General features: G+C 39.6%; 1 protein-coding gene across 1 annotated transcript in view; it reads left to right on the forward strand.

Annotated features, from left to right (window-relative positions):
* LOC309549640 (uncharacterized protein) overlaps positions 1-15,824 on the forward strand; it is a 136,308-nt gene extending 120,484 nt beyond the window's left edge. The window contains exons 10-11 of the mRNA XM_082250022.1: positions 12,834-12,957; positions 15,633-15,824. Coding sequence (XP_082106148.1) covers positions 12,834-12,957; positions 15,633-15,765 — 257 coding nt within the window. The 3' untranslated portion in view covers positions 15,766-15,824. The remainder of the gene's footprint in view (positions 1-12,833; positions 12,958-15,632) is intronic.
* Positions 15,825-25,502: the final 9,678 nt, after the last annotated feature.

Consider the following 25,502-nt stretch of genomic DNA (forward strand, 5'->3'; position numbering starts at 1 on the left):
TTTTGATTTTTTTTGGTAATTTTTTTTGTAACTTTTTTTTTTACACTTTTTTTTTCTTCAACTGCAACATTCCAGATTAGGGTCTCTCAAAATGACGATAGCCATTGAGGTCCACCCCTCCCATATTAAGGTTGAAGTCGAGGACACAGAGGGGCTTCTCCAAAACACCAGTTGCCGTATTAATTTGGACCGTCGTGTCTGCGTGAATGGAGGACAGAACGAAAACATTCCCTGTATCCCTCCACTTTACTGCAAGCAATTTGTCCGTTTTCAAGCAGGCTCTCGCCCCCCGACTAAGTTGGGAATCTACAAGCCATTGGGGGAAGCCCCGGCGATTAGGTTGAATGGTGCCCCATGCGCCAATTTGAAATTCGAGCAGGTGACTAAAAAGTGGCACGCTTGAATAAAAATTGTCCACGTACAAATGGTACCCCTTTCCGAATAAGGGTGACACCAAGTCCCACTCAATCTTGCCACTGCTCCTTATCTAGTCTGGGCAGTTGGGGGTTTCACAGTGCTATCTTTACCCTCGTAAACACGGAAACGAACTGTATAGCCTGTGGCCCTGTCACACAGCTTATACAGCTTGACCCCGTGTCTGACACACTTGCTGGGGATAAACTGCTTGAAAGCAAGGCGGCCAGAAAACTTAATCAGGGACTCATCAATGCAGACAACTTGTTGGGGGGTAAACAAGGCTGCAAACCACTGATTGAAGTGGTTTACAAGGGGCCAAATTTTGTGGAGCCGGTCATATCCAGGGTCTCCCCGAGGACAACAGAGTTCATTGTCACTGAAACGCAAGAACCGCAGAATTTGCTCGTATCTCCTCCTGGTCATACATGCAGAGAACACGCGCATATGGAGGACTGGGTCAGTGGACCAATATGACCACAGTTCACTTATTTTAGTTATGCCCATGTTAAGGGATAGGCCCAGAAAAGTTTTAAACTTGGAAACCATTATAGTTTTCCAGCCGAATTCCCTGGCAAGTGGTGAATTTGGATTGGCGGCTATGAATTGACCAGCATATGCATTGCTTTGATCCACAATAGATCTGTAAAGATCTTCTGTGAAAAACAGCTTGTAAAAGTCAAGGGAATTAAAATTGGCTGTTTCCACGTGAATTCCAGGTTGGGCAGTGAATGGGGGAAGCACTGACGCTGTAGAATCTGGGGGCTGCCAATTAGGATATGCAAGCGCATCAGGGAGGGCACTATTGACTCTATGGGCCCGTCTTCGAATTCTTGATGGCTGTGGGCCACTACTCGTGCTAGCCACTTCACCAGCTTCAACTGCACTTATGGGACTCGCCACGTCACCAAGTGATACTGCAGTGCTGGTATGTCTAGGACAAGGATGTACTAGGATACTGGTGCTTGCCAGTTCACCAGAAGAGTGAGCGGCACTAGTACCGACACTCTGCTGCATACGAGCACCCTGCGATCTCTGCCCCTCAGCAACTTCGAAATGGGGTCGGGTACGCCTGACCTTAGCAGGGACCCCTCCGTCGTCAGAGCTATCTGTCAGGGAGTGTGGAAGGGAGTAGGGTAAGTTGGCGCTGCCAAATAGTATAAATAAATCAATGGGAGAAATGTGTTCCTTATAAACACTAAATAAATGTAGGCAATACAACACAGTCAAATAGACAAATGGTGTTATTGGTAAACACCAACCAAATGAGGGTAATTGCACTAGACCAATAAATAGGTAAAATACAATGATAACATTAGCTGTGATAAAAAATGAATAAGTGGTATAGTGCAAGATTAAAGTGACTAGTGCTAATTGGAAGAGCATAAACCTAAATTAAATCAATATGTGAAAGTGGTGGTGCTGTGTGATTGCTTAAAAATTTAAAATTTAAAAATATCCCAAGTGAGAAAATTAATAGGTATATATTAGTTAATACCAAGTGAATAAAAGTGTAAATAAATTACTGATTAAATAGAGGTGTATGAAATAAATTTCAAATAGTGATATACGATCCACAAAGCAAATATCAATAAACAAGTGATGTATAGTGAATAAATAAATTAATATGTGTATGTAACTAAATCCATATAGGTGGTCCAGTAGAAAAGTCCATATAAAATGTTTAGTATCAAAAAGAGTCCATAGGTGAAATAATTATAATAGACTGTAAAGGTGCAAAATCCTTCTTGAAGGAGAAAAGTGAATCCCAGAGGTGGCTTCAGAATGTGGGTGCTGGGTGAGGAAATCGGTGCTCCCCTCTCAATACTTCCCGCACTCACCAGAGAGCGGCACCCCTACAGGGGTAACCAGCGTTGTAACTTTAGGGTGAATCACTCAGCCAAGCCCGGTTACAGTCTCCACTTCTCCTGGGGTTAATCCTACTTCCTCTCTCCCATAGATGTGTATACAAACGATAAGTAATCTCAAAGGCAACTCTCCATATGGTATATAGGTATCCGATGGTGTAAAGATAAGAAACTCTATATAGTGATGTACCGTTTAACAATGTTGTGTTTATTGACAAATATTAAAAGTACTCACATTTAAAAGCAAATAGTAGTGACCGTAGGTGAGTAGGGACCGCAAACCCCTCGTTTAGCAGTATTTCTGGGACGCCGTGCGCCTCACCAGCCGGATGTGCGTCTCACAAATTCACTAGGGCGGAACTGACGTACCTACGCTCTACACGTTTCGTCATCAACACTGACGTCATCAGGAGCAGCGTAAGCTTACGTGAGTCCCGCTCAATAAATACAAGAAGGTTACCTGGCAACCGGAATATGTCGTCCAATCGAAATAATGTGACGGTGCGTCATTAGTTACTGGGCAGAATCCGAGTATGCAAATTTTAAAAGAAAACTAAGTCCCAGCCTACTCCATTCTCTAGCCAATAAATGGAAAATGAGGGATGTGGTCATTAGTTACTAGGCAAGTAATTAATACATGAATAGTACGGAACCCCAGCTAATCGTGCTAGTAGGTTCAGCGTTAGATTGTCCCTAATTGCCAGGCAGAGAAAGTCTTTTACTAATTTAGAAAAATATATATAATTAATTTAAAATTACAGAGGAACATAGACACTTTAGACTCCTTTATACAACAGCTGAACAGTAACCCCTATGGTATAAAATTTACAGCCAGCTATGATAAGGAGCAGATTGACTTCTTGGACTTACAAATTTTTAAGAAAAATGACAACATACAGACCAAAACTTTTTTTAAATCCAGGGATAAAAATGGCTATATCCCGACCTCTAGCTGCCACCATCCAAAATGGAAACAGAATATACCAAAAGGGCAGTACATGAGGGTCAGAAGAAACTGCACAAATACTGAAGACTACGAGATACAAGCAGAAAAGCTCACCGCAAGATTTGAAGAGAAGGGATACAGCAGATCAGAATTAGAAATAACTAAGAACAACATCAAAAACATGTCAAGGGAAAACCTACTAAAGACTAAAATCAGAAATAGAAACGAGAATTTTGAATATGCGTTTATCACTGGTTTTAACAAACAATACAAGTCCGTTGAAAAATTTTTTAAAAAATATTGGCCTATTTTAAAATCAGATAAAACTTTTTCTAAAATTTTACCAAACAGACCAAAATTAATTTATTGAAAGGCCCCCACATTAAGGAATAGGCTGGTTCACAATGTGGTAAACCCTCCAACCCAAGTTAAGATTTTTCCAGATATGAAAGGGTTTATTCGATGCCGCAGGTGTTTGGCCTACAAAAATAACCCAGCACAACAGAAAAAAACCACACAATTTAAATCCAGTGTTAATAGGAAAACCTTTCAGATAAAAAACCTGATCACCTGCCATAGCACCCATGTTACCTACATTATCGAGTGCCCGTGCAAACTACAATATATAGGCAGGACAACTAGGCCCCTAATGGTCCGCATTCGAGAACATATTGGGAATATTAAAAGAAGATTTCCAAAACACAGTCTGTCCAGACATTTTAGGGATGTCCATAACCGTAACCCTAAAGGCCTAGTATTTTATGGGATTGACACGATCAAGGAACACTGGAGAGGGGACAATAAAGCCAGGAAAATATCACAAAACGAGACAAAGTGGATATATTTTCTAGAATCTCTCCAACCTGGAGGACTTAATCTTGACATAGACTTGAATTGTTTTATCTCTGATTTTTAATATTTTAAAATATCTTTTAAAATAATTTTTACACCAGTGGGCTTCCTGAAAAAGTTTTTAGGGTCTGTATAGTTTTTAAGGCCTAACACATTTTTTTAACATATGGCCTCATATTTATATGCATACACGTTTTAAAATTGCAAAGATATTTTTTATATATATATATATATGTTTTTTATATATATATGTATATATATATATATATATATATATATATATTTTTTTTTTTCATATACTCCCTATATCTTTCTAGATTTCATATATAACTCCTCGAAACAGCTTTCAATTATCCTTCGTATTAATACATTTGGGATCCTTATATGAACACCACGTAAATGTAATTATTGCTTAATATCCTTAATTTTATTTTAATTATTTTTATTATACCAAAAGATTGGGACTTTATGTATTTATAAGATTCTGGATTTGCATATGTTCTTTGACAAATAGATATGTATATGTCTAAATTCAACATTATATTGTCCAACAGGTTACATGGCCACAGGAATTTTTTAGATTTAGACTTTTATATAGTTTTATTATAAATTACCTGTGAACAAACATAATTTACTGGGACCATACATTTACCCCAATTTTAACTTTTACTTTTTTCCTCACGCATTATACTAATTTTATCCATATATATTTTAGAATCCTCTGGTCATTAACATTGGATTAATAATAATTTATCAAATGCCTAACTTTTGCCTATGAAATATTAGAATATTCACCATCCAAAATTCCCTATTAAACCCATATAAATTTATTTAAAACACCTAGTTCATATTTATACCCAACACATATTTTGTGACTATATTTCTACATAAAGGTGAAACCTATAAATCACTTTTTTTGAAGTGTGATAATGAATAAAATATTCCTCTTATATATTTATGTTCCTCTGCAATTTTAAATTAATTATATATATTTATATGAAATATTCCATTTATCTATTAACATATGTTCCTCTGTAATTTTTTTCTCTTCAAATCTTGTGGTGAGCTTTTCTGCTTGTATCTCGTAGTCTTCAGTATTTGTGCAGTTTCTTCTGACCCTCATGTACTGCCCTTTTGGTATATTCTGTTTCCATTTTGGATGGTGGCAGCTAGAGGTCGGGATATAGCCATTTTTATCCCTGGATTTAAAAAAAGTTTTGGTCTGTATGTTGTCATTTTTCTTAAAAATTTGTAAGTCCAAGAAGTCAATCTGCTCCTTATCATAGCTGGCTGCAAATTTTATACCATAGGGGTTACTGTTCAGCTGTTGTATAAAGGAGTCTAAAGTGTCTATGTTCCTCTGTAATTTTAAATTAATTATATATATTTTTCTAAATTAGTAAAAGACTTTCTCTGCCTGGCAATTAGGGACAATCTAACGCTGAACCTACTAGCACGATTAGCTGGGGTTCCGTACTATTCATGTATTAATTACTTGCCTAGTAACTAATGACCACATCCCTCATTTTCCATTTATTGGCTAGAGAATGGAGTAGGCTGGGACTTAGTTTTCTTTTAAAATTTGCATACTCGGATTCTGCCCAGTAACTAATGACGCACCGTCACATTATTTTGATTGGACGACATATTCCGGTTGCCAGGTAACCTTCTTGTATTTATTGAGCGGGACTCACGTAACCTTACGCTGCTCCTGATGACGTCAGTGTTGATGACGAAACGCGTAGAGCGTAGGTACGTCAGTTCCGCCCTAGTGAATTTGTGAGACGCACATCCGGCTGGTGAGGCGCACGGCGTCCCGGAAATACCGCTAAACGAGGGGTTTGCGGTCCCTACTCACCTACGGTCACTACTATTTGCTTTTAAATGTGAGTACTTTTAATATTTGTCAATAAACACAACATTGTTAAACGGTACATCACTATATAGAGTTTCTTATCTTTACACCATCGGATACCTATATACCATATGGAGAGTTGCCTTTGAGATTACTTATCGTTTGTATACACATCTATGGGAGAGAGGAAGTAGGATTAACCCCAGGAGAAGTGGAGACTGTAACCGGGCTTGGCTGAGTGATTCACCCTAAAGTTACAACGCTGGTTACCCCTGTAGGGGTGCCGCTCTCTGGTGAGTGCGGGAAGTATTGAGAGGGGAGCACCGATTTCCTCACCCAGCACCCACATTCTGAAGCCACCTCTGGGATTCACTTTTCTCCTTCAAGAAGGATTTTGCACCTTTACAGTCTATTATAATTATTTCACCTATGGACTCTTTTTGATACTAAACATTTTATATGGACTTTTCTACTGGACCACCTATATGGATTTAGTTACATACACATATTAATTTATTTATTCACTATACATCACTTGTTTATTGATATTTGCTTTGTGGATCGTATATCACTATTTGAAATTTATTTCATACACCTCTATTTAATCAGTAATTTATTTACACTTTTATTCACTTGGTATTAACTAATATATACCTATTAATTTTCTCACTTGGGATATTTTTAAATTTTAAATTTTTAAGCAATCACACAGCACCACCACTGTCACGTATTGTTTTAATTTAGGTTTATGCTCTTCCAATTAGCACTAGTCACTTTAATCTTGCACTATACCACTTATTCATTTTTTATCACAGCTAATGTTATCATTGTATTTTACCTATTTATTGGTCTAGTGCAATTACCCTCATTTGGTTGGTGTTTACCAATAACACCATTTGTCTATTTGACTGTGTTGTATTGCCTACATTTATTTAGTGTTTATAAGGAACACATTTCTCCCATTGATTTATTTATACTATTTGGCAGCGCCAACGTACCCTACTCTCTTACATTATCTGAATATAGCTTTATACTATATTTTTAGGGTAGGCTGCAGCCAACAATTTTTTAATTTAAGTTTATCCATTTGCGTGGAATTTTTTATACCATTATCTGTCAGGGAGCCACTGCTGTCTACAGGCACGTATACTAAACCTGATTTTGCCAGTGAGGCTTCCCCATCGCTCTCATCTGACATGATCAGTATCCTGTAGGCCTCTTCACTAGTGTACAAACAAAATTGGTCATTTTAGCCACAAAATTTACCGGTACACTAGTGTGACTCACAGGTAAAAAAGCACCTGGTTGTCAAGGACTATTTGAAACGCTACAAAAAAACTGCTAGTGCTAGCAGGGATCAGGCCTGACCCTGTTAACCCTGCGGTTTAGTGTGTTTTGTGTTTTTGGAAGTGACAGTAATCTATTGATTACTGCACTTGCCTGGGTGGGGTGGTCTGGGCAGAGGGGCTAAACACAGGTGCTGGCAGGTGTCGTAACCGATCCTGCTAACACTGCGTTTTGGGAACCCTAAACTATTGGGGACGCTAGTATAGTTCTGATCAGATCAAAGATATTGATCCGTTCAGATACTATAGTATTAATGGAGGTGTTTAGTGTTTAGTGTGTATGTGTGTGTGTATGTGTGTGTTAGTGGTAATCAAAGGGTTAAATTATCTTTCTAACTAGCGTTAACGCTAACTAATGTCACCTGTGACACTAATAATAGTGATCAGAAAAAAAAACTGTACACTATAAAAGTGACACTGTGACAGGGCAATGAAGGGGTTAACTGGGGGTGATAAGGGGGTAATCAGGGGGTTAAATCTTTATTGGGGGGTGGCGGGTACCCTAAACCTATTTGGGTCAGAATCTAAAACTGTCACTAATGCTAACTGAAGTCACAAGGCAGACTATTACAGATACACAGAAAACCGCTATATACTGTATATAGTGTGCAATGTGACAGGGGGTGAAAGGGTTAACTGGGGGTGATCAGTGGGTGATCAGGGGGTTAAATCTTTATGGGGGGGGGGTGGAGGGTACCCTAAACCTACTTGGAACAGAAACTAACTTGCTAGCACTAAATGAAGTCACAAGGCAACAGTGTTAATTTCATCTGCTAAAATGTTTTTGTCTACTAAATTAACACAATTTTAGTCGACTAAAATACGACTAAAACTAAAACAATTTAGATGACTAAAATACAACTAAAAATAAAATGTAATTTTAGTCATAAGACTATAACTAAAACTAAATTAAAAATTTACATCAAAATTAATACTACTCTGCTGGCCATTTCTAAATCAGCAACATAATTCCATCCAGAGCCTGTAACAATCGCACATTAAAGTTTAAACCTGTATTACACCACCGCATAAGCATAAGCAAGGCTCATCTACTAAGCTGCTGAAAGAGAAAAAAATAGGAAAAAGGCTTATCTGTTTTTTTTTCTTAATATTTAATGCTGGTAATATTTTCAGGTAATATGTGCAATGACATTACAGCCTATAGAGTTTACAGTTTTTTAGTTTTTTTTGTATTTTAAAGTTGCACTTCTGTTTGCCAAAAAGCAATATTTTTGTTTGTTTAGGAAACTCGGTTTTATTTATAAAGACGTTATTTATCACAATGGCTAAATCTGTGTTTGTAGTTAATACCCATAATAATAACATATTATTTGATTTTTACTCCAGGAGTATATAATTTGTTTGGAAATTCTAGAAAAATGTTTAAATAATGCATTACAATTTACCTTAACTTATTCGATTTGTAGTTGACTAAAATGTATGAAATTTTAGTCGACTAAAATGTACTGGAGATTTTAGTCGACTAAAATATGACTAAAACTAAAACAATTTAGATGAATAAAATACAACTAAAACTAAAATGGCATTTTAGTCAAAAGACGAAAATACGACTAAAACTAAAATAGCATTTTAGTCAAAGGACTATAACTAAAACTAAATCGAAATTTTCTGCCAAAATTAACACTGCAAGGCAGACTATTACAGATACACAGAAAGCCACTATATACCTGTATATAGTGTGCAATGTGACAGGGGGTGAAAGGGTTAACTGGGGGTGATCAGGGGGGGATCAGGAGGTTAAATCTTTATTCGGGGGGTGGCGGGTACCCTAAGCCTAAAAGTAACGATCACTAGCGCTAAATGATGTCACAAGGCACACTATTACAGAAATATAGAAAACTGCTATATACTGTCTATAGTGTGCAATGTGACAGGGGGTGTAGGGGTTAACTGGGGGGTGATCAGGGGATAAATGTACCTAGCTAGGTGTGTGTGTGCTTTGTGCAGTACTCACAGTTTGATCCTCTCTCCTCTCACGCTGGAATCCAAAAAGGATTTTGGGAGGGGAGAGAGGGTAATTTCTGTGCCTGTGTTTACATTACACAGGCACAGCTAGGTCTGGGATAGGTCAGGACCGATCAACATATCCAGGCCAAAAATCGTTGGCCTGGACCTGATGACTGATCAGTTCTGTACCTAATCAGACCATCGACAGTGCCGGGGGTGCACGGTAGTGCACCCCAGAGACCCGGGAAGCCAGCGCGGCCTATTCATGTGATTTTGCCTGCAGCTGCCACATTGCTGACGTAAATAGGCAGTGCAGCGATAGCAAGTGGTTAATAACATTCAATTACAATATAGTTTTTTTTTCCCATGAAAGTGGAGTTGCCCATTAAGGCTGAACACCAGGAAAAGCAAATATTGTCTAAACACAAGGGTCGTGTGATTTCTTCCAGATCTGTGCAGTAATCCAGTGTGAAACTTTACCTATGTGCAGGAGCTTCCTATAATTAAGACCGGTCACTGCTGCACTCTCTCCTTGTGCAGGATGCCTGGTCTTGTCTCCACCCCCTCCTGTAGTTTTTTTGCAGGCACCTTGTGATAGGTGGGGCCTGCTGGCACTCAAAGCTCTTCTCTGTGAACAAGCTATGTCACTGCTAATTTTATATGGTAATTATCTGGGCTTGTAAAGACATTTGGTGCACACAGAGTAGATTTTTATAATTTTAGCTATTAAGAAATATATTTAACCCCTTGCTGCCCACGCTTTAGCCAAAAGAGGGCTACAGCGCGGCCCTCCAGTTTTGCGAGGGTGCCCCTGGATGTCCTCCCAGAACCCTGCCCCTTGATTGGGGTAAAGGGACAATTACAGTGGCCCTTTACCATGTGATCAGCTGTGTCCAATCACAGCTGATCACATGTAAACAGACTTGCCTGTTATTGGCAGTCCTTTCCTCACACGCTGTGTCTGTGTGAGGAAAGGAGAGCTGATAAACGGTAAGGCTATTGGTACATCCTTTACACTGACAATCACTGCCCTGATTATCAATGCCGCTTATCAGTGCCCATGAGTTCAGCCTCATAAATGCAGTCTCATTAGTGCCTCCTCATTATTGCCCATCGGTGCAGCTTAACAGTGCCCATCAGTGCCGCCTCAACAGTGCCCATCAGAGCAGCCTATCAGTTCCCATCAGTTCAGCCTCATCAGTGCAGTCTCATTAGTGCCTCCTCATTAATGCCCATCAGTGCAGTTTAACATTGCCCATCAGGGCTGCCTATCAGTGCCCATGAGCTCAACCTCATCAGTGCAGTCTTATTAGTGCCTCCTCATTATTGCCCATCAATACAGCTTAACAGTGCCCATCAGAGCAGCCTATCAGTGCTCATCAGTGCAGCCTCATAACTGCACATAAGTGAAGAAGAAAAATTACTTATTTGCAGAATTTTATAACAGGGACTAAAAAAATATATATTTTTAAACATTTCAGTCTTTTTTTCATTTGTTTAGCAAAAATAAAAAGTGGTGATTAAATACCACGAAAAGAAAGCTCTATTTGTCTCATAAAATAAATAAAAATGTCATATCGGTACAGTGTTGCATTACAGGGCAATGGTCATTTAAAGTGTGATAGCACTGAAAGCTGAATATTGGCCTGGGCAGGAAGAGGGTAAAAGCGTCTGGTATTGAAGTGGTTAATTGAAAGTTTTTGTGTCTGGAGTTCAGCTTTAAGCTCACCAGGTAGATTTTTGAAAACTGAATATAATGTTATTATAACTCACAGCAGACAATCCAGTTTTATGTTCAATGTTCGAGAGATTCAATGGTAATTTGGTTGCTATAGATGACAGACCTATTTTTCTAGATCTTTTTTAATTTTAAACAGCCCAGTATGCCTTCCAAACTAGACCTATCATTTTTTTTATTTTTTTTATATTATGCGTATTTGTACTGTAGACACTGAAGTCTGTCATGCGTATCCAACTACTGAAATGTCTTAGCAAATTAATTTTCCTTGCTTGTGAACTTTTCCCCTACCAAACACAAAAAAGGTCACGTAAGCTCCATTAGCTGAACAAAGCTTATGTGCTGGGATCTACACTTTCTATAAATAACTAATTGTCAAACGAATGCCTTTCTAAAGCCCCGTACACACGTACCGATGGTCGGCATACAAATGTTCCTCTTTTCTCCCCGGGATGTCGGTGTCTGTTGAAAAGTGCAAAGACAGCACAAGGACAGCACAAGAATTTTGTCTGCAGACTTCAGCTGACTGCAGAAGTGATGTCATGTAATGGTTAACTTTCCCTGTGTTTTTAATTTTCTGAGCATGCCCAGTCTTGCAAATCTGCGGTCTGTCGGCCGAATTCTGTACTGACAGGCGAACAATCGTCCATTCTGGTGTCCGCAGACAAAAATTTTCATGTTTGCAAGAAAGACTTTTGTCCGCGGATTGTGCGCAGACATCTGTCGGAGGCACCATACTAACACGCGTACAATCGGCAGATCCTTCGTCCACCGACGTTTGTATGCCGACGATCGGTACGTGTGTACGGGCCTTTAGTCTATCAAATGTGTTTTTAATTAAAGAAGCACAAGGTAATGGTTGTCACATTAGTCATGTGAGAATGCACCTTAATTGTCCAGGATTTTATATTTCAAATAAACAATATCTTCCATTACAAGTAACGTTAGGCAGCCTCTGTGCATAATTTTCAAATTAAGTACTTCCTAAATTCAAAAGTTTAAGGCTACGTTCACATGTGAGCGTAGCGGATAACAGGCAGAATCACCACGATTCTGCCCGCGAGCCGGAATCATTGAAAATCGCTGGACACCTGTGCGATGCCCGTGATTTGCAATGGCACCCCAAACGCTGTGCGATGTTGCCGCGATTTCCTCCTGCTGAATCGCGGTAACATCGCGCAAACAGAATCACAGGATACATGACGCCCAAAAAAGGTACAAGAGCTTCTTTTGGGCATCATGCGTCCCACGATTCAGTTTGCGCGATGTTACCGCGATTCTACCCCCTCCACTCCGAGCAGAGAGCTGTGACTGTCACTGCTCTCCTATCCAGCGCTAACAGAGAAGTGCTGGGCTGTGGAGGGGGCGGGAGGGGCTGACTCAGGCTCTTGGTGGATCACTGAGAGGCTGAGCCAGGTACCGATCCAGGCTTCTGGGTGGATCCAAACCATATGGTCAGGATCTTTTAGGAGCCTGGACTAGCTCTGTGATGTCAGCCCACTGTGGGCTGAGAACAGATCACAGGAGTGCAGAACGAAGTGCACTCCTGAGATGCACAGGAGAAGTATAGCCAAATAGGCTTTGGCTATAATTCTCCTTTAAGTCTAAAGTAGTGAGGTTCTTCTTCAGTAGTTTAAGTGTGTGTATATTACACAAGATCATATTTACTATGTTACTCAATCTCATTTAGATTTTCTAGTAACCTGCATATTTTTTATTCTGGGGAATATATCCAAAAAGTATGACACAGTCATGCTTATCATTTTGGGGTTCAGCACCAACATTGCTAAATGCATAATTTAGGATTGTGAAAACATTTAGCATTCTGTGATTTGATCTCTTTCAGATTATAAATTCCAGGAGATTTGCAGCTGTGGCCGAACACTTCAGAATTTAAGTTTGTCATCCCATAAAAGTGCTATGACACATTTGGAGGAAGATGTCTCAATGAGAGAGATCCACAGGCAAATGTAAGAATTTCTTATTTTTTTTCCTCTTTCCTCCGCACCCCTTGCTGGTTTTGTGGCTACATTCAAGGGGTAGAGTCACACAAACAATTATAAATGATAAATATAAATCTGTGTTCAAATTGCATAATAATGCAGTATTTCCACTAGGCAATATTAAAAGACATTTATAGTCATTGGATATTTCTTTGTGCAAAATGCTACAAAGTTCAGAAATGTTTTCTGCACTTTTTTTTATAGATTTCGATCTACAATTTCAATTTAAAGTTTGCAATTGAAAGGATTACTGTAGTTTTGAAGGCTGACTGGAGATTTAGGGAGATATCGGCAAAGGGGTTTGAGATATAAAGTTGTTGCGGTTTCAGCTTTTGGCTATAAGTCTAGGTTCACATCTATGCAGGCTTCCCTTGATGCATTTTTCCGGTGCGTTTTACGTTTTTAAACCTGCATTTTCAATGTGTTTTTGCATGCAGTTTTAATGCATTTTATGTTTTGCATTTTTTTTCTGTTTAAACACACTGTTTATAGCTGGTTGCTAAGAAGCAGGCCAGGATACCGGCCGTCACATCCTTAACAACTGATGAGTCATATCCGAGCATGCAGCCTGGCAGGTCAGGAAAGGGAGGGGACAAGCATACCAGGCCACATGCTCTCAACAAAAGGGGGGTGCTTTGGGGCAGGGGGGCTCTGTTGATGGGGGTCTGCGGTCAGGGGGCTTATCAGAATCTGGAATAAGTGGGCCCCAAGATCCCGCCCCCCCATGTGAATGAGTAGCTAGCTATACAAGAACTGTCACATGGCGGGGCAGGCAGACCGGAGCAGCAGAGCTTTTTTTCTTTTTTTTTCTTTTTCGGGTTTGGCGGTGCGGCGGGTGACATGATTGACGAAGGATCTACTTTGGGGGACATTATTTTTTTTCATTTTTAATAAAGGAATTGTCATAAAATGGCTCCTGTCTTTATTCACTTTTACAATTTTTTGGTGAATGGGTAGGGGTACTATGTACCCCATACTCATTCAAATGGGGGGGAGGCCGGGATCTGTGGGCCCTCTTGTTAAAGGGAGCTTCCAGATTTCGATAATTCCCCTGCCTGCAGACCCCCACAACCACAGCCCAGGGTTGTGGGGAAAAGGCCCTTGACCCCATCAACATGGGGACAAGGTGCTTTGTGGGCGGGGGGTAGAGCTCATCATGTTAAATGGACTTTAGTGCAATTCTGAAAACTGCAAAATGCACTACAAAATGCATAGTTGTAAACGTGTGTACACAAAAAAAAAACTACAATTTTATGCAGTGCTAACAAATTGCTTCAATAATAAAAATGTTTAGTGAAAAACAGATTACCAATTAAATGTTAAATTTTGAAATCAGACTTGTTATAAGTGTTTTTTCTATAAAATGTAGTAATGGTGTGAAGATAGTTAGTGTGAGGGAGGAAGTAAGACTAAAGCCTCGTACACACGCAACGAATTTCCGCCGACCGGTCGTCCGTCTTTTGTCCAGAGTGGTGTCTGTTGGTTGGAATGTGCTCTAGACTGCACACAAATTTTCCCGCACTACAGAATTCTACTTCAGAAGTGATGTCATGTGTTGGATTGCTTTCTTTGTGTTCTTTAATCTCTGAGCATGCCTAGTCTTGCTCATAAGATTTTTCCCCATCGAAATCTGTACTAATGAGACGAAAATCGGAAGTGTTTTGACGGTCGACAAAAATTATATAGCCTGCACACCAGGATTTTTTTGGCCGAAAAGTCGGAGTCGGGTCGGAAGCACCATACTAACAAGCCGAAAATCGGCAGATCAGTCGTCGGACAAAATTTCCCGACCGAATTTCTACTGGTGTGTACAGGGCTTATGGAGAAAGGGTGTAGAAAGAAAAATAAGATTGTTTTTTTTATGTAAAAATAGAAATTTGGGTATTATAATACTTTTCTCCATTTTTAGGTAAATAATATTTTCTCACACTTAGGCATACTGTAATTCACTTTAATAAAAGGTTTGATAGAAATTATACATTTAAGGTCTGGAATTCTTTGGACTGGGGAGCATATACAACCAAAAGGTCCTTTCATGGTAGGCACAGATTTTTGATGCCACATTGAATGGTGGACACGGTGAATGCTTCCTAAAGATATAGTTTATTGTGACAAAATGTTCACATCTTCCTGTATTAGCTTTTTTTGTTGCCCTTGGCATTTGATCAAATGAAATGTAAGCGCTGCAAAGAGAGTCTGTACTGGAAGAATTCCTCTATCAGAAGCTGTGATTGCATTTCTGAACAGGGAATAGGTAGCCATATAATGCCCACCATGTGTCACTGACTGAAAATCCCATTCTAATCAATTTCTGAAAATAAAGTACCTCCAGGTAGTAATGGCCTTGAAGGGGAGTAGAAAATGTTCCCCTTTCTTCCTGCCCATTCCTCCTTTTATAAAGTTATAACTGTGGCTTTTCCTAAGACCCCCATAGATACCAAAGCCTAACATAAAGATTTTGCATAACTGAGCAAAATTGTGATAGGTGATCCATCAATGTCAAAAAAGCAGGCTGGAAAATGTCATCAAATATTGATTTGTTTTATTATCCTTGTGAAAGAAACAGTTTCCTCATAAAACCCTTATTCTTCTGCTGGGTGTGACTTATACCTATACCTGATATTCTGATTTCATTCCTGCAGGAAGCGAGAGAGGAACTTGCTGCTCGATGTCATGGTGATTATGTACGAGAGAAGATGGTTTGTGGATGAAGCCATCCCACACGTCAGAAGAGCTCTTAGGAAATGTGGAGCCCTGGCATCTAATCCAAATTAGTAGACAACATGTGTTATTTAGCTAGAGAACTAAACTAATGTATGATAACAGGAGGTACAATGCCCCCCGTGCTGACACCAGGTTCAGAGTCAAGATATATACTGTACTTGTTAAGCAAATTAAATGAACATTGTTTTGTGTTTTCCAGGAACTCTGATACCTATGATACATTTAGGCTACGTTTCCACTAGTGGGACTTGTCATGTGACTTTGGACACATAAAGTCACAAGACAGGTCACAGCCCAATGATTTCACTGGCATTCGTTTCAATCTATGAAACTTTGAAAATCAGTGACTTTGAAAAGGTGCCTGCACTATTATGATGTCACTTGTATCCAGAGAGTGTAAAGTTGGATCAAAGCTGTTCTCAAAGTCGCATCAAAGTTGCACTTGCTTTGGGGTCGCAATAGTGGAAGCGTAGACTTAATCGCAACGAATTCTACATTTTTGCACATTTTTGCACTGTTGTGAAAAGCATTCTCAAGTTTCTTGTTGTTATATTATGATATACTCCACTGAATTTTGTTAGAACAATTTTTGGGACCCTCATAATGGTAAATAAGTGGAAGATGTCTTACCATCTGCCAAATACCTTATTGAAGTGCCAGTAGGAGATTCAACCCATTTGTCCACTAAAATGATCTAAACAGTTTGGACCTATTTTTATCACTTACAGATCTAATACAGTATATGTCAATTGACAAATTAATTGTCCGACATCATATACATGTAGTGATCTATTCCCACTGATACATAAAAAAAAAAAATATTTTCATGTAGTTTCTAGCTAGATAAATTTAGATCTCACCCATGTTTACAACAGTAATGTTCCAGTGACTTGGTTGATAATTTACATCAACAAATTTAGCAACTTCAGGCTTTAAAATGACATACAACGTATTTTTGTACTGATCAATGCAATGATCTACATTTTTCCATTTTCAAATGGAATTATGTTTCCCTTTTTCAAACTTAAATATTTTTTTTAAAAATTAGCAAATGTGATAATGCTTTCCTTCAGTGTGATACGTCCCTTGTGCTGTTGTGTCCTGCTTTAGCAGAAATCTTCCTCCATTGATGTTTCCCCACCCCCGCCACTGTAATTTTTAGGTGCAGTGGGGGTTGATAGAACTGAGGGAGCTCTGACAGGCACTCGTCAAGCATGCCCCGACTATGCCTGCTCTTTCCGTCCAGCTCGTATAACCTCTAATGGAGGAGGGATGGATGATTGAAAGGTCCAGCCAAACCCTCCTCCCCCCATCATAGATTGTGTTTCATTCATAGAAGCTGTAGTACTGGCAGCTATGCATGGAGCAGGTGGGTTGAAAGGGCAGGCATAGTTTTCTCAGTCCCTGCAGCAGCCAGAGTGGGGGGGCATCAGAGGAGGAAGATTTCAGTTAAACCAGGACATAGCAGAACATGTGGCACATCACATTGAAAGCAAGTAATATCCCTTGTGCTTATTTTTAAAGTAAACTTAAGCCAGGTACACACAGGCTAAATGTCGGGAGACAACGGCCGGTTAAAAAAAAAAACACGTGACAATCGGCCTGTGTGTATGTCGATCTCTCAGACAGAAGCCGGCTGGTGTCAGACCTGCATGCTGGAAAACCAGTAGCTGACTGACTCCCGATTGGCGCTCTCAGCCAATGGCAGAAAGCACTGATCGGAATGTCCTGGCCTGGGGCCACCACCTGTCAGAACACAACAGCTCAGGGAAGATCGCTGAACTAACCTTGTATAGTTAGTTAGTACAGTGGCTCTGACGTGGGGCTGAACGAAAAAAAAAAAACCTAATTGTTTGTTCCCGGCTTTAGGCTTTAAACCAAATAACGTTATAAGCAAAGCTTAAAGATAGAGTCTACCCAAACTAGATTTTATTATAATTTTGGAGACTGGTTGACTGAATCACCTCTAACTTCTTATCTGTCTTGGTCATTCAAACAGCAAAATCTTCCTATCATAATTCCCAACTCTGTTCCTGCTTAAAAGTTGTATGTTCCCGACAACATTTGCATGGTCCCACACTGTTCTGAATTCTCCAAATTGTCAAATAAATATCAATACTCTGCAAAGAGAAAGAGGGCCCCTTATAACAGCCAAAAAAAGGTGCAGATCCAGGAATTCAAACACAAATAGCTCACTCTCATAGCATTTACCAATAATAGGAATTTTCATAAGAATGTACCTCCATTTCTAATTACTTTAAATAGTTTTGTATGACGCTACATTATCTTGTTTTGAAGCTGCTTTGTTGGTTAGTCAGTAAGGCAATACCGATGCATGTATGACGTTAACTGAAAGTAAAGCTCACATCCTTGAACAATTTTACAATTAGCATTATAAACAATATATACTTTACATGTATGAAAGCTAAAAAAAAAAAATTTAGATCAGTGGTACCTAATTGGAAATAGTGAGCACCCACCCTCCATTTTTTTTTAAAGTGGAACTTCACTCTTTTAATCAACATTGACTATTTGTAATCTTTATGCTGCTAAGATTGGTAAATAGATAGGGTGATATATCATATTTGCTTGTTTTAAACTGTTTTGTTACATTTCTTTAGTTACTTCTTATTTTTCATGCCTAGGCATATTATGTCTTACATCCCAGTAGTCTTCAGGAGTGGAAGAGGGGTTTACTCAGCTAAGCACACCCTCCTGCCTGCATGCCTGAACTAAGGGCAATTTGATTCCAGGAAGCAATTGCTCCATCAATCATCTGCCCTACTCAAGATGGCCACAGCCAGAAATACTAGGGGGTGTTTTTCTAAGTGATTTATTTGCAAAATAAATCATGGAGACTTGGAAGGATGGCTGAGTTTGCTTTGAATATTAAAAATGAATTTAATAGCGCTTTTGGTTTGTGGTGCTCAGATACAGTATAGTTCCGCTTTAAACTGTATCTAAACCCAAGAACAAAAATCAAATATATTGCAGCTTAACATTTCTTAACTGTGGTGATTGTATTGGTTGTCTTTTTATAGGCTAATAACACTTTTATCAAGTACAGAATATACCTGCTGATCTTGCCAAAAATGCAATGTGTTTGTTATTTCTTGTGAGATTAACTAGGAGCAAAAACAGTGTTATCTTTCTTTTGTAAACTACTACTCTATCACCCCTCAGGTAATGGAGATGAAAAAAGGTAGGCATGTTTGAATACAGGAAGGCCTATACAGGAAGGTAGGAGCTTACTAGATTTATGGCAGGATCAGCATGCATATTTTTCAATTAATAAACAGAAATATAAACAAAAAAACTTTGTATTGGCATATTTCCTGGACTAAAAAGGAGCAAAGTTCATTGTTATGGTTACATAATGTACACTTTAAAAGTAATTATCTTGGAACAGATTCTAGATCTTAATGTTCGTATGGCTTAACCTCTTCCTGATCGCATAACACATATATGAAGTGGCAGGAATAGTGGGATTTAACGCCCAGTCATAACGGCGGTCTGAGGCTGTGCTCTGAGAGTGTGCTCATTGCATGCTCCCAGCACACTAATCAAGCTGTTTCTGGCAACTCTCAGTCACAGTTTCAGATCAGCAACCAGTGGAATGGGTTCCCGATCATGTTACCACTGTGGGAGCCAATCACAGCAGTCACATAATCAGGAAGCCACTCTGCTTCCTGGCATTAAGGTCAATTTAAAGGGCCACCAGAAGCCAGCATGAATTGGTTAAACTGGCTCTTTCTTTTGGTCTAGAACAAGAGAAAAGGGGGGGTTCAATACTGTCAAAAAGTGATGCACCTCCATCCCGTTATGTATACAACAAAAAAGAGAGATTGCCCTGTGGGACTTTAGATGAGGTGCACACATAAGTCACTTAAAATTTAAAGTAAGTTTATTGAAGAAATATCACAGATAGTTGTCACTTGTAGCGATTATACAAGGAAGTACATAGATTCCAGACAAAAAACAATGCATGGTAGTCATGTCATACAATAATAGAAATATATTGCGTAATCAATAAAAACATCGTCAAACTCAATGGAGAGACTAATATGCAAGTGTAATAGTAGGAATGATAAGTACAACGGTAAAAGCATCGTTACAACTCTACGCATTTCATGGGTCGTAGTATGCCCATTCATCAGGAGTAGATGCATGTGTCTGAAAAAGATAGGAGGATACATATAAAGTAGAATGATAAAAAATGCAAATTAGTAACGAGTAATGCATGGTAACTCAAAAGAGCCTATATGGGAAAAACCATACTTACACCGCAATTGAAACAACTGTGCTGGGACAGCGCCACCGCATTGCGGCCGTGAGTGTGTCCGGTTCGGAAGCCAAAGGGACGGAGCCAATACATGGTCCCAGCGGAGAACAGGTGGGGAGTAGATGTGGGACATAAGGGAGTGGTGGTCTCACCATATATCTGAAGGTCTGAAGATAGAAAATAGATTGTATATATCACAAATATATGCGTAGCTAGATAGAGTAAGAGATAGCCAGCAAACAAGTATGGATATTACTACACAAGTAGAAAGCTGTAGATTGCATGGCTATATAGGATAAATAATAGCCAGCCAAAAAGTATATAAGTGTAAATAAGGATATCCATACAAGAAGGATCAAGGGGTAAATATAAAAGGAGACCATGGAGAGTGAAAAAGTAGGTGAAACAAAATAAGAGCCAGAGCAGGGAAAAATTATAGCCAGGTGAAAATGTAGGGTGAGTGGAAATGCCCAAGGGAAAGTCAAAAGTAAAGGAAGACAAGGGGTGAAGAGAACTAGGCTGAAGACCCAAGAGCAGTGAAGACAGGAAGAAATATAACATATGATTCAGAGGCTGGAAGTGTACCTGCCAGACACAGTGTGGAGAGCGTTGCTAATGTTCACAGTGCTGAAAGTGTGCAGAGGTGAATGACCCAACAAATCGCACCACCTAAAGTACCCCAATGGGGCATGGTCGGCTCCGCCCAAATGCCATGAAATGAGGTGAAGATCAGCGCATGCACGCTGGACAGCGTGGACATGCCCCGAGAAGACGTTGACAGGGCAGCCAGCGTCCGTTCCCCATGAAGGTGGAAGCACTGGGAAACACATCTAGACATCCAAATTTTGATAGCTACATTTTAGGGCTTTTTGTCCTGTTAAGGAGGTAGAGACTGTAAGAGCTCAGCTCCTATTATTTATTTATTGGCTTTTTTGCTTTAGTGCTATTTTTTTGGGATTAGATAGTATTGTCTAGAAGCTCTTTACCATTTTATTGTCCTGCTGCTCATATGCATGCATTTGAATTGCGTTTGACCTGCTTTGCTTGCAATACAAATGCACCTCAATAGGACATACTGCATCAAATGAGACACAAAGCAGATAAAACACAGCCCCTGGGCTGGACTGCCAACTACACCACTCCATTAAAATAATAGAAATCCGCCAACCTGGATTTGATGTGCAAGCATTGTTTTCCTTCATGTCAAATGCAGGAAAATAATGTGTGTACTGCTGACCATATTATCCTTGGTGAGGCAGAAGAACCTTTCCTTGCACGTTAATAGCATGCTACCTAAATTTAGTTTACTCCGCTGTGCGCCATCTGGACTTGATTCCCAATTTATGTGAAACTCAGGAGGTAAGAGAGTCAAGAGCAGCCTAAAGGTACAAGCTCTCTGCAGTGAGAGTTTCCATTTTTAGTGTCCTAAATCTGGATTAAAAAAAGAGGCTCTCTAAATGTTTTTTCAGGACAGAAGGCAGATACTATTTTGAGAAGACAGGGTGAGTAAAAAGATTCATCACCGGTCTCATGAATTAGGAGACTAGTAGCTGCAAGGCCCACTCAGATACTGTAATATCTGACAAGGCTGAGACCTGCACTTTCAATGAATTATAGCTGAGACTGATGTCATAGTCTGAATGGAGGAGGTCATATATGATGCCGCCTGAATAAAGCTTAAAACTTAAAGCTATTGGATGATACAACTGCAATAAATTTTCTACATTATATGTAGATTTCATAGAAACCTTTGTTAACTTCAACATTTCATTTCAAGTTGTTTCATAAAGACATAAACATAATAGTGTAGAGCAGGGCTTGACAAATTTGCCTGAAATCTAGGAGCCAGCTAAAAAATTTAGGAGCCAGTTTTTTTTTTTTTTTTTAAACTAACAACCAAGCTTTATTTAATAAAACGGATACTAAATTTACAAATAAATATGACTAGAACTCCACTCTCTTCTATAGCGCAATTGGATGGAAACAGACTGTCTGTCTCTTTCCATCCGATGCCATCTGATCCGTTCCAAGGGGTGGATAGAAAATAGAACCACCATCTGACTGTTTTTGGCGGACAGGATCAGATGGCGACAGATTACTGCTCCATAGAGGAGAATGAAGGGTCCGATCAAGTCTGCCTGAAAAACTGACAGGCGGACCTGATCAGACAGCCCGTGTGAAAGTGGCCTTCGGCTGTGGCACGGCGATGAGGGAAAAAAAAAAAAGATTATATATATAATTTTTTTTTGAATAATAAGAATTGGAAAAAAAAAAAGAAAACATTTATTTTTTTTTAATAATTAAAAAAAAAGAAAAAATTATTATTTTTTTTTTTTTACATTTAAAAAATAAATTAATAATAATAACCACACTCCCTGTCCACTTACCTTTAAGCAAAGGTAACTGGACAGAGAGATGAAGCCTTAAAAAACTTCCCTTTCCTCTCCTGTTTGGAAGGAGATGGAAAGGCATTGAGAACATGCATTACTCCCGGCCACCACAAGAGGGCGCCAGTTCCCCTAGCCTCTCATCTCACAGAAGAAGGCCGAAAAGCCGGGGCCTCAATTTTTGGACGGCGCGGAAGTCTGTGTACTCAAGGAGAAGGTGGGGGGCGCAAAAGAGACAGGACACCTCCTGCAGGGCACCCCAGGCGCCAGGTCGCTAATTCTAGTCGCAAATGCGACCTGGCGCCCGGGTTTGTCGAGCCCTGGTGTAGAGTTAGTTATTTTATATAATTATTTCCAAAGTATTATTGCCATACCTCTTAAATTTTTGGGATGGGAATGAGGGAGACCTATTACCAAAAGTATGTATGTAGTATGTAATATTTTGTAAAAAAGATTAGTTAAACCCACAAGTGCTTTTTTTTTTAAGCACTATAATTGCTGTACTATGACTTTTGACATTTACAAATGCAGCGATTTAGAAATTGGATGAAAGGATTAGAACTGTTTCTCTGGACCTCTGCAAAGCTTTCAACACTCTTTCCTGGACTTACCTGCAAGCAGTGTTACATCATAGAGGGTTAGGTGATAGATGTTTGTCCTGGTTCGACTTGCTTTACAGCACCACCTTGGCCTCTGTAAAATACATGGGTTATGAGTCCTCCTCTTTCTCTGGAGGCACAGGGAATGGTTGCCCCTTGTCCCGAATTTTGTTTATCATCGTGCTACAACCCTTAGTGGCCCATATACGGGCTGATGTGAACATTCAGGATGTGGAGTTGGTGGGCATAACCCACAACCTGACATTGTTTACGGATGACATGCTCATATATATTTCTTCTTCGCACACCACTTTGCCAAACCTTCTCTCTCATGAGTAATTTCTCATCTATATCAGGCCTCTATGTCAATCCGTTGAAGTCACAAGCCTTGGACGTCTCTTTGTCCGATGCTTCCTATGACTCTTTACAAACGTACTTTCCTTTTCTGTGGACACCCTCACTACCGTATCTAGGTGCTCATCTTACTTCTTCCTTATTTTCTTTATATGCAGCCAACTACTCCCCTTTTATTACCTCCTTGAAATGCTTGATAGATACATGGGACGTCCCTCAAATCTCATGGATGGGCCGTATTTATGCTATTAAAATGTCCCTTCCTACAAAGATACTATATCCATTTAGGGTCCTTCCCATCCATCCCCCCCCCCCCACATTCTCTGCATTTTGTCTCGTCTTTAACTTTCTTTGGGGTAGAACTAGACCGTGGCTTAACAGATCTCCTCTACTGTATATACGCTGAAAATCAGGGGAGGACTGGGGGTTCCCAATATTTCTCATTACTATAAAGCTGCCCAAATCGCCCTTATAGTCCAACTATGCGCAGGCAGTTTGGCACCTTTATGGACCCTGTATACAAATGTGGAAACAACAAAATTTATGATGAAGATATACTGGGCAGCCATTGAAATATCTAGTGAATATTTAAAATGAACAGACACACCAGGAGCAGTTTTGATCAAAAGCATAAAACAAAACTTTACTGGACATCAAAATACATAAAGCTTCTTGCACATGAAAGTTACCATAACCATTAACAAGTCTCAAACATACACTCTTATTCCCAATATCCCAAAGAAAGGTCAAATAATACTTAACTCTGGTAGTTTGATGTCAACAGCTTACACTGGTTAGCTGAAAGAACAGGACAATAATAAATCCTGGCCGCATGCTTGGTCTTTCCACAGCTCCAAACAACAGACTATTCCTCATGCTGTGGGCTATTTTTATAGTCCTGTATACCACAGACCACCCACAGGTAGTAATCATTCCTCTTGACCACTCACAGGTCATTTTGTGAGTGAGGTCATCAACAAATAGTTGCACTTCCCCCCACAACCACATGGCCAATTTGGATATGCGGCAGCCATCTTTAAATTCACAACATCAAAAGCTCACCAAACCACCGGTGGGTGAGAAATATTATTACACATGTATGGGAACATTTGTCATGAATGAGTTAAAAATATCCACATCTGATACAGACCCTTATTGATATTCTGGACACTGATCCGATTACTCTGTCTTCCATTCCAAGGATTCCTCCCACGCACCGTCCCAAACCCCTAAATCTGATCCTGGCTCATACCCTCATGGTCTGGGATTCTCTGCACGCCTAATCTCTCCACGACTTCCTATTTTACCGTGTTCAACTGCCCCCTATTGCCACCGAGGTTTGAAAATCCCAGAAGTTTTCAATATTGAACACACAAGGGTCTCCCCTTGGTTTGTTATCTGCTCACTGCTAGGGGAATTTGTTAGTACCAACACCTGCGTGACTCTTATGAGATCCCTGAATTGGAACGTTTCTGATATATACAAATCTGTCATTTTATAGAGTCTTTACCAAAACATCATGAATTTCCCGTACTGTCAACCGCTTTTGAGACCCGATGTCGCACCAACCCTACAACTCAGGGTCTGAACTCTTAGTTATATTTTTCTATGCTGAATAATACAGGAGCATCAACTCCCTTATAAAAATTAAAAGTGGGAGGCCTTGTTTAAATCCTCCCTTAATGTTTTGGCTCTCGAAAACTCCTTTAAAGTTATGTCCTGTTGGCACTTTACAGTGGCTAGGATCGGGAAATGCCTACCGCATACCCGTCCAACTGCTTTAGAGGTTGTCCAGATTTGGGTAACATGAAACACATATGGTGGACTTGCCCCAAGGTTCGGAGGTTATGGATTAGGGTGTACACGCTGGTCGATATGCTTCTCCATATAAATTTACGGAAAGACCTACGAGAAGCACTTCTATATAAACCTATTGTGGATGTTTCCCATCGGGAATGAATCCTTATTATTTATATCTTTATGTCGATGAGGAAAACAATAGCGCAGCCATGGAAAACACCACTTCTAAGCTTTGAAGAGGTTTAAAATATAGTCCACGGAACGCTTGTAAATGAAAGATTGACGGCGATCCTGGGGGACACGTACGGAAAATTTTCCTCCTTCTCAAATGACCTCAAGCTACATAGAACTGTGATGGTTCTATCT

The sequence above is a fragment of the Pelophylax lessonae genome (assembly GCF_965119305.1).
Source record: "Pelophylax lessonae genome assembly, chromosome: 3".
Classification (NCBI taxonomy): domain Eukaryota; kingdom Metazoa; phylum Chordata; class Amphibia; order Anura; family Ranidae; genus Pelophylax; species Pelophylax lessonae.